The sequence below is a fragment of the Lepisosteus platostomus genome, chromosome 4, assembly GCF_059453375.1.
Source record: "Lepisosteus platostomus isolate fLepPlt1 chromosome 4, fLepPlt1.hap1, whole genome shotgun sequence".
NCBI classification, from domain to species: Eukaryota; Metazoa; Chordata; class Actinopteri; order Semionotiformes; family Lepisosteidae; genus Lepisosteus; species Lepisosteus platostomus.
The window spans coordinates 74,030,726-74,040,205 of record NC_142614.1 but is presented as its reverse complement, the minus strand read 5'-3'; the positions used below and the strand labels follow the sequence as shown (position 1 = coordinate 74,040,205).

Here is a 9,480-nt window from a genome sequence, read left to right as displayed (position 1 = left end):
GGGGTATGAAATAACAGTAGCATACTAGGAGCATAACACAGTGCAACCTTCTTGAGCAGTAATTTCTTGTTTGGTTCAGGGAGGAGTGGCTCCTTACTGGCAAACCACCACCACTTCCAGGAGCAACCCGATTTTCCTCCGATCTGTCCCACCCAGTTAAGCACTGTCCCGGCGAAGCACTTAGCGGCCAGGGTAGTGTCTGTCAAGGCCAGCCTTCAAGCCGCAGCAGGAGAGCCGCTGATGTTATATTTAACGGATATCACTTCGTGTCAATTACAGCGACTGGGAAGTGTCTCTGCAGATTCCTCCGTCAGTAGTGCCAGGGCTTTGGGAGAAATTGCCAAAGCACAGAACAGGGACATTAAAACGAATGAAGCAAGAAACTGCCTTCTTCATGAAGTCACTACACAAACTATAGTGCATCAGAAATGTAAATTTAAGAAATAATAGTAATTGTTTAAACTTATATAGCGCTTTTCTGGACACTCCACCACCACTGGACTCCCCTCCACCACCACCAATGTGCAGCATCCACCTAGGTTTCCGTAGTGTAGTGGTTATCACGTTCGCCTAACACGCGAAAGGTCCCCGGTTCGAGACCGGGCGGAAACAGCCTCTTAGGGCGGAGCGGTGGCTCTGTGGCTAAGGATCTCTGCGCCTGTGACCGGAAGGTTGCCGGTTCAAATCCCGTGGCCGGCAGAGGAATCCTACTCCGTTGGGCCCCTGAGCAAGGCCCTTAACCCCAACTGCTCCAGGGGCGCCGTACAATGGCAGACCCTGCGCTCTGACCCCCAGCTTCTCTCCCTGTCTCTGTGTCTGTGTCTCCCTGGAGAAAAGCTGGGGTATGCGAAAAGACACATTCCTAATGCAAGAAATTGTATAGGGCTAATAAAGAAACATTACATTACGGCAGCCATAGTGCGCCAGAATGCTCCCCACACACCGGCTATCAGTGAGGAGGAGAGCAGAGTAATGTAGCCAGTTCAGAGATGGGGATTATTAGGAGGCCATGATTGGTAAGGGCCAATGGGAAATTTGGCCAGGACACCGGGGTAACACCCCTACTCTTTTCGAGAAATGCCCTGGGATTTTTAATGTCAGGACCTCGGTTTTACGTCTCATCCGAAGGACGGCACCTGTTTACAGTATAGTGTCCCCATCACTATACTGGGGCATTAGGACCCACATGGACCGCAGGGTGAGCGCCCCCTGCTGGCCCCACTAACACCTCTTCCAGCAGCAACCTTAGTTTTTCCCAGGAGGTCTCCCATCCAGGTTGGCTTCGATGTTGGCCATACTTAACTTTGTCATTGAACGAGTCACCACAAAGCAAAGCCATCAGCCATATCACCCTGCAACTCACACCTGCTTAGCTTCAGTGGGTTGCCAGTTGTGAGTTGCAGGGTGATATGGCTGCTGGCTGGTAGCTTTGCTTTGTGGGGATAGGAAGAAGACATGCCTGAAGAAAGCCGAGACGTTGCGTTTCTTTTCAGCAGGGAATAAACCTTTACCTGTTCCTTTGCAGCCTGCGCCTGCTGACGCAGCTCCCTACTTGAACTACTAAAGGGAGTGCTTCTCTCTGGCTGGGAAACATTTTGAGCTTCTGTATGGGGGGCTGCAGTCACCTCAAGAGCCACAAGTGAACTGAGAGAGCTTCAGCAAATCAAATGATTGCCAGAGAAGATATCAGGTGATTTCTGCCTGGGAAAACTGCAATACAGGATGATCAGTGCAGTGTGTTGCTTGTGCAGTGCGTGGATGTATTTGCAAAAGTTGCAAAGCAACGATAAAGAAACAAATTTTAACTTGAATTCATGATTAAGATCATGATTAACCTTAATTATCTTGTGATAATGTTGTAGCAGTTTTACTCAGTAGTCTAACGTATTGCAAAAAAAAATGACAACGTTAATTTCCATAATTTAGTTCAAGTGTCATTTTATGAGTATCTTGCTAGATTTCTTATATAAAAACACCGTGTTGAGACGCTAATCTCGACTAATCAATCAGCACGTTTAAGAAAATACTGCCAGCAAACATCTACTCCAGTCACTCAAACTTCAGTCCCTCCCAAAGGCTCCTGGGTAAAACCGTTGCTTTACAACCAAACGACAAGCAAAGCGTCTTGATTGACAAGTAAAGGACCAATCATGATATTAGTTGTCTTCCTTGACACGCCCCCACAACAGTTCCGTCCAATAACAAATCAGTTTGTGGGCGGCCGTTGAAGGATTTGTTTGGGTCTTTGTATTGTATTGAAATCGACATCTGGCGGTAGAGATTACAGTTGGTTGAGAGTTATCTGTTTTTTTTAAGTGTATTTCGGCTTTTAGAGACATTTAAAAATAAACAATGAGTTTGTCGTTGAGGTATGTAAACGTTAACCTTTCAGCTTTTCAGTGTTTGAGTGTGTGTCTTCCTTTATTTAGGTGGGTAGTGGAAATGTCTAAAGGCTTCGAGGAGATAAATGTCAGATGTGTTTTTAATTAACAGAATAGTTTTTGCAGTCTCCGGTTATTTAAAACGTTTTGGGTGAGGGATTGTAGAGATAAAGCAAAACTGATTTTCACGGCTCTTGCCAGGGAGTTACGGTAGTGTTTATAAAACTTTGTGGTCGCCTTTATGTTGTCAACAAAGACAGAGAAAAAATGATCATTTATCCATTATCTCACCCACCCATATGTAATGAGGCGGAAAAAAAGATGACTTTGGTATAATATTTAATGTTACCCAAGCAGGCAAATCTGTTCGACAAATGGATTATTTTTTATTTTTGTATAAATATGAGAATGGCTCGGCATTGAAAGACTATAAACAAAACTATATTAACATTGACGATCAGTTACTTTTATATTTCACTTGACAAAAGATATGTTTACCTAGTTGTATACTGTCATTTTAACAGAAAACCACATAGATAACAGCCATCATCTATCATCCATCTGTCATTTTTAAATAGGTGTCAAGTCTTTAGGTGGATTGAATCTCGTTTCGTAGTATAACAACATGTAATATAAGAATTATGCCTCTGGGCTAATTTTATAGAACACTCTGAACGTTTTTCAGTCTATACACAACAACACAAAAGCCATTACACATACAACCATCTGCATGTGAAAAGGAGAAATTTCTATCTGTTATCCCTAACCACGATGATGCGTTAAAATGGATAAGATTTTCCAGGCAAAGGAATTCTGAGCCCAATTATGGGGTGAATTCAATCAGGATTTAAAGATTCCTGCAGCTCCAACACATGGCTCACCAGATGTCTGCGATTTTTTGCAAATTCCACCTTTCAGGACAGAGATTGCAGCCGACAAAAACAGAAAAAAGAAGAGGAGAGAGCTGACAGAGGAGCAGAAACAAGAAATAAAAGAGGCGTTTGATCTCTTTGATACTGACAAAGACAAAGAAATCGATTATCATGAATTGAAGGTATGTATGGAGCCATGAGAGATGTTCACAGGGAAATGGGCATGGCTTTATGGAAACGGTCTTCTGCACTGTTGGGGGCTTCGCTTTGGTTAAAGGGAAATGATAACTGTAAATTGTTGTGGGGTTTCTTCAACTTTGGAATGAAATTCTGATGTAGACTGGAATTTGCATTATGATCATCCTAGAGAAACTAGAAATATATTTGGAGTTGTCCTAATGCAGTTTTTTTTAAGGCCCCAGAGTTCAGTTGTGCATGGGTAGCAAGTATGAAAATGTTTTTCTTTCTAGATGTTTGGATGGAGGTAGAACTTGAATTGAAAAGTGAATTGGACTGAAGGGCTCCTATAGGTTTTAATCCTCATTCAGAAAAACAAAGCTTTTGGATAAAAGAAGGGAATATCTAGTTAGACGCCCCTTTGTTTTTAATTGAGTGATGCTTAAATGGATCTATGGTACACAGGCAAAGGGTGTGCACCTCTGGCATTAATCCCTAGATCATTAAGATATCCTCAACTATAGGGTAATCTCACTAATGCAGCACCCATTGTTTTTAAAAGGTTGCAATGAGAGCTTTAGGCTTTGATGTGAAGAAAGCAGATGTTTTAAAAATACTCAAAGATTATGACCGCGAAGGAACTGGGAAGATTTCATTTGAAGATTTTAATGAAGTGGGTAAGAAACCTGTCTCTAAAATACCATATGTTTTTTTGCTTTAATATTGTGGCTGTAAAAACAAAGTTCTAATTCTTTAAACACACTAAATACATCCTTTAATTTTCTTTTACATAATAAAAGTGAATGTTGAACACAGAGCTGTTGTGAAATGAACAAAGTTTCAGATTGAACCACAACTTAGACCTTTCTGGCTGATGCAAATTTGAAGCCAGGGAGTTGTTTTGGGCGAGTCAGAGAATAAGGCTTTAGACAAAAAAATGCTGTCATGTTCTGGGTTAAAATGTAAATGTATAAGTGAGAACGGCTGGGTAGGTTTCCAGTATTACATGTCCACACCTATACTGGACCTGTTTTGTTATTACATGTGGAGATTTGTACAATTTTCAGTAACAGACTGGATGCTGGATCGAGATCCCCAGGAAGAGATTCTGAAGGCCTTCAAGCTTTTTGACGATGACGATTCTGGGAAGATCAGTCTCAGAAACCTGCGCCGTGTGGCCAGAGAACTTGGGGAGAATATGACCGATGAGGAGTTGCGGGCCATGATTGATGAATTCGACAAAGACGGGGATGGGGAAAGTAAGTCAGATCTTTGGTAGAAGATTTTAAATTATCACGCCTGTTTCCAAGCAGTGTAGTAATAGGCTGTATTTTGTAAATATTAACACTAATGCTAGTAAGAAGGATAGATTTGTTTTTTAAAAAAGAACATTTTGAAAACAATTGAAGATTTATAATGAAATGCTTTGAGCTCTTCTAAACTTAAATAATTTTAGCTTTGACTTACACTGAACCTTGATATTTTTTCTTAGAAACGGGATCGGTTTACTTGCTCATCATTGTAAGAACATAGGATCTTTTTGTATCAACTTGACCAGAGCTTCCCACAGCAGGAGACTGATTTTGTTTGTTTTATGTAGAGGCCAGATATTTAAGCTCAGTGATGACTTGAGGTGTACTTTCTTTTGAAGTGGTGGGAGGGAGCAGTCATGCTTGAAATAGATCTGTTTTTGAAAATGTGAACATATTTACAATGTCAGTAGCCCTATGAGTGTTTCTCTATATCCAGGTAGGTGTTCTGTAGGATTAATTCACAATAAGTAGAACTGCGTTAGAACTTAAAAGAGAGTGAGGAGGATGGTTTGAGAGGCAAAGAAAAATTCAAGATCCTCCACATATTTGAAGAACTTGGGGTTACAAGTGTTCAAATCTACAACTGGACGCCACCTCCATGCCAGTCCGATGGAGTGCTGTGGTCTTATGAGATGAAAATCGAGTTGTTTGGCCACACACCAGCATGGGGGGGGTTGTGTTCTTCGAAGGAAGGTTCTTCAGAACAGTGTCTCTGTCCTGTGGCTGTGGTCCCAATAATAATAATTGCCACCTGTACCCACTGTAAAATATGATGATGGATCTGTGATGTTATGGGCCTGTTTTGCTTTTGCTGGCCTTGTGGCCGTGTTAAGGTCATTGGGGTCACAAATTCGACCAGGTACAAGGACATTTTGCTCAAAAACCAGTGTCTTCCTGGAGCGGATCTTCTAGCTAGATATCAGCTCCAAGGATACTTCAAAATCAACATTTTGTAGCAGCCATCTCAGTCTCTAGACTTGATACCCATTGGGAAAACCCGTGGTTTGAATTGAAGAGGGTAGTCCGTCAGCATACTCTGAAGGATATCAAGAATCTGGAACGATCCTGTATGGAGGAATGAAGTACGATCCCTCCAAATATGTTCTTATGTCTCATAAACCATTATCAAAAAGGCTCAGTGCTGTTCTTTTTGGGAGGGGGAGGGTGTTATACCCAGGCTGTAAGCAGATCACTGTCACGATTCTCATAAGTGCCTTCCCTCCAGCTGAGTCTGTGACAAGATCGTGCTGCTTGTCTGTCCGGTTAATAATTATTTAATCATTAACCACGGTATAACATAACATCACTTTATTGGCCATATACAATTTCTTGCATTAGGAATTCTTTTCGCATACCCCAGCTTGCTCTCCATGAGACACACAGACAGGGAGAGAAGCCTGGGGTCAGAGCGCAGGGTCAGCTATTGTACAGCGCCCCTGGAGCAATTAGGGTTAAGGGCCTTGCTCAGGGGCCCAACGGAGTAGGATTCCTCTGCCGGCATCATGGCTTCACCGGTGCTCCATGCCCGACCTCATCAGTGCAGACCTCCGCCTATGTGCAGATAAAGCCGGCAGTCTGCCCATGTGAATACCAGAGCAGCCCTGCTCCTGGCAGCCGGTCTGCCTGCACACCCCAGACAGCCCTGCTTGATTCGTGCACTCGTTTTCCTTGGCTCTCCTCGGAGAATCCCAAAGCCCCGCTTCTGGATTTCAGCCATCCCTCCGGTGCTGCAGGTACTCGCCGTGAGACAGCGGTCGGACAACGTACTGAACAGGGATGCCAATAATTGTGCACTTATATTTTGGGAAATTTATCGTTTTGGTTGATTCCATTGAATCATTATGTAAAATCTATTCAATGTTGGAAAATTATAATACAGCTACATTACCCGTGTTCATTTTATACAGCCTTTTTTGCTCATCTCTGTCGAGTGTGCCAGTAATTTTGGAGGTGTCTGTGTAATTGCATTATTATACGTTATTGCTCGTATAAACATGCAAAACACTTTTGTGGGGGGTTTTAATGTACTATATTAGCAAATGTTTAAATTGGGAGGCAATCTAAAGACTTGTATGAATCTGTAAAACATACATGTTTGCAATCCTTTAGGTAGGTTCCCATAGAGCTACAGTAATATTGTTGATATCTTCTATCTTTACTGTTGCGATTGAAAAATCTACGGAAGTGGAAATTACTCAGGAATTGACAAGTGGGCACTTTTCGTTTTTAAGCTTGCAAACAATATAAATACTAACTCATTTTGAATGAATTCTATAAAAAACCTTATGTTTCTAAGAAAGAATCCTTAGGATACTGATATTTTTGATCCTCAATATCACTTCAAAAATGAGGGAGAGTTGTAAGTATGACTACAACACACCACACCACTTATACAAAACGGTATGCATCTTATCAAATCATCATTGAGCTTAAATATTTTGCTGTGTTTTATTTCTGATCTGTGTTTCACTGTGCAGAATAAAAGTGTTTGAGGTGGTGATTATCCTGGATTTTGGTAGTCTTCACACAGAAAAACCACATAAGATTTAGCAATTTCCTTGTGTTTTGAAAATTTGTCAATGAAACAGACAGAGATGTTTCTTGGCAGAAGTAACTGGGTTAAGGAATGCATAAATATCCCTAAATCCCACTGCCTGAAACTCTATCACTCTTTATGGCCTTATATGTAATCTTATTATTAACCACTGTTTATGTGGATCCTCACCAGTTATGATGATGGACTACTGCACAGTTACTTCCTCCAGCAAGTGTGGAAACAAACTGCAGGGCTTTAAGGCATGTTGTCTGTGTGATAGTTTACAAATTAACACTTCCTTAATAAAACAAAGGAGTTTTTTGTTATAAATTGTAAGTCCTTAAAGAATTATGAGATGTGACACTGAACAGCAATAAAAGGCAATGGTTTTAGGTGATTTATGAATCACCAGCAGCTTTTCTGCTCCCTTTTCAACATAGGGCAAAGGTCAAAAACATAAAGCCGCATCAGTCCTAATGTTGCTTAGTTTTCCGGATGATTTTAGGTTCCAATGAAAATGTCAGTAGAAATGCATTTTGCCTATTTGTCCAGGGTAATTGGAACTACATATTTTAATGTGTACATCTGCTTAAGTTAAGATTTTTAAATTTTGATTTTGAAATATCTGGAATGAGCAGGTTGACTTATACCATGATGTTGTTAATTTACCCATTTTTTGAAAGAACAAACAAAATGGTTAAAGAAGTTCTTTTAATTCTTTGTTTTCAGCAGTTTGACCAGCACATTTGTTGAATGTTCCTAAGCTACAGTATATTCTGCATTTCATTCTCTTATACATTTTATTCTCTTATTTTGTTCCTATTTGAGTGTTAAGAGAAATGTCATGCAAACCCAGTGTGTTATAACTGGTATTTTAAATGTGTGTGGAAATGTTTCTTATTTTTACAGTAAATCAAGAAGAATTTATTTCCATCATGACGGGAGACACATAGAAGAACCCAGACCTCGCAGGACAAGAGGTTTATCCTGAGTTGCTGTTCATGCCCCCTTCTTAAGGTTATTGTTGTGTGTAACAAATTAACTCTTTCGGCATTTTAAAATAAGTTTAAAAGTGGATAATACACCATGATCATGTTGCTTTTAAACAGTCTGACAGCTGTTCATCAGCACTAAACCATAAGTGAAGGAAATATACATGTACAGTGTTACAAGTAAATATGCCATTTAAAAACACAGGCTTGTATTTAATCAGCTTTTCAACCCCCCACTAATTAAGAACCAAACTAGTTTTTGCCCGCCAAGATGAAAACCCGTCATTTACATTGGGTTTGTAATTTGCGATTAGAAGATCAGTCGGATTTCAAATCTCATCTTGGCCCTGGTCAGCTAATGTAATGAGAGAGTATTTAAATAGATTCACTGTGTAGATTGCTCCTTGGCATGGTATAAGTTCACCAAGTGCTTCCAAGCCTCAGTGCATTGAAAATGTTCGGTTTCTTAGCATGCACAACTGGGATGCGGTCCATGATTTTTAAGACGGGCAGATACACTGTTATGTGCTATTGGGAACGGCTGACAAGGTTACATTTCTTACCTTTAAAAGGCTTTACATTGTTTATATCTCTTTAATTCCAAAACTGTCATTGTATTTAATTTTACTTAAATTAGTTATTATTCAATTCTCCAGTAGATCACCTTACCCATTGTCTGTGGACATTAAAAACATAGGTCACAAACCTAATAGTAACCATTTGACATGGAGACTGGTAGATTGTGTATTTTTACTTTACTGTTTGGAATTCAAAGTAAGCGCTTTGAAATGTGAATTATTTTTTGTATTCATTATAATATTTTGTATTTTTGCTAGATGTTTGAATGAAATATTTATGAATAGATCAAAAGGAGAATGCAATAAAACTGAATCTTTATATTAATGTCTTTGTTTCCTGAGTTGAATAACAATTAGTGGTCATATGAGTGTACAATAAGCCCAATTTAAAACACCACCTTTTAAAGGTGTACATTTAACACATTATGGTGCTTTTTCTTTATTCTTAGATTTCTAATGAAAAATTCACATCAAATCAGTATGAAATAGGCAATGTTTTGAAGACTTGATGTCATAAAAGCTTTATAATACAAAAAGGAAAGCTTGAGAGGATTATAGCACCATAGGCAGTGTGGTATTCAGAATCTAGCAGTAGGAATCTTATCTGAGAAGTGTTTTCATTGAATCATCA

At 39.9% G+C, this 9,480-nt stretch overlaps 1 protein-coding gene and 1 non-coding gene across 2 annotated transcripts; both read left to right on the top strand.

The window, feature by feature from the left end:
• Nucleotides 1-539: 539 nt before the first annotated feature.
• On the top strand, nucleotides 540-612 carry trnav-aac (transfer RNA valine (anticodon AAC)). Its single transcript has one exon. It is a non-coding gene; the product is annotated as a tRNA-Val (tRNA).
• A 1,612-nt stretch (nucleotides 613-2,224) lies between these two features.
• Nucleotides 2,225-9,174, top strand: cetn3 (centrin 3). The gene is made up of 5 exons (XM_088630669.1): nucleotides 2,225-2,369; nucleotides 3,300-3,435; nucleotides 3,993-4,107; nucleotides 4,498-4,689; nucleotides 8,189-9,174. Exons 1-5 carry the CDS (start codon nucleotides 2,353-2,355, stop codon nucleotides 8,230-8,232), a joined length of 504 nt encoding a protein of 167 aa, XP_088486795.1. The 5' UTR covers nucleotides 2,225-2,352; the 3' UTR covers nucleotides 8,233-9,174.
• Nucleotides 9,175-9,480: the final 306 nt, after the last annotated feature.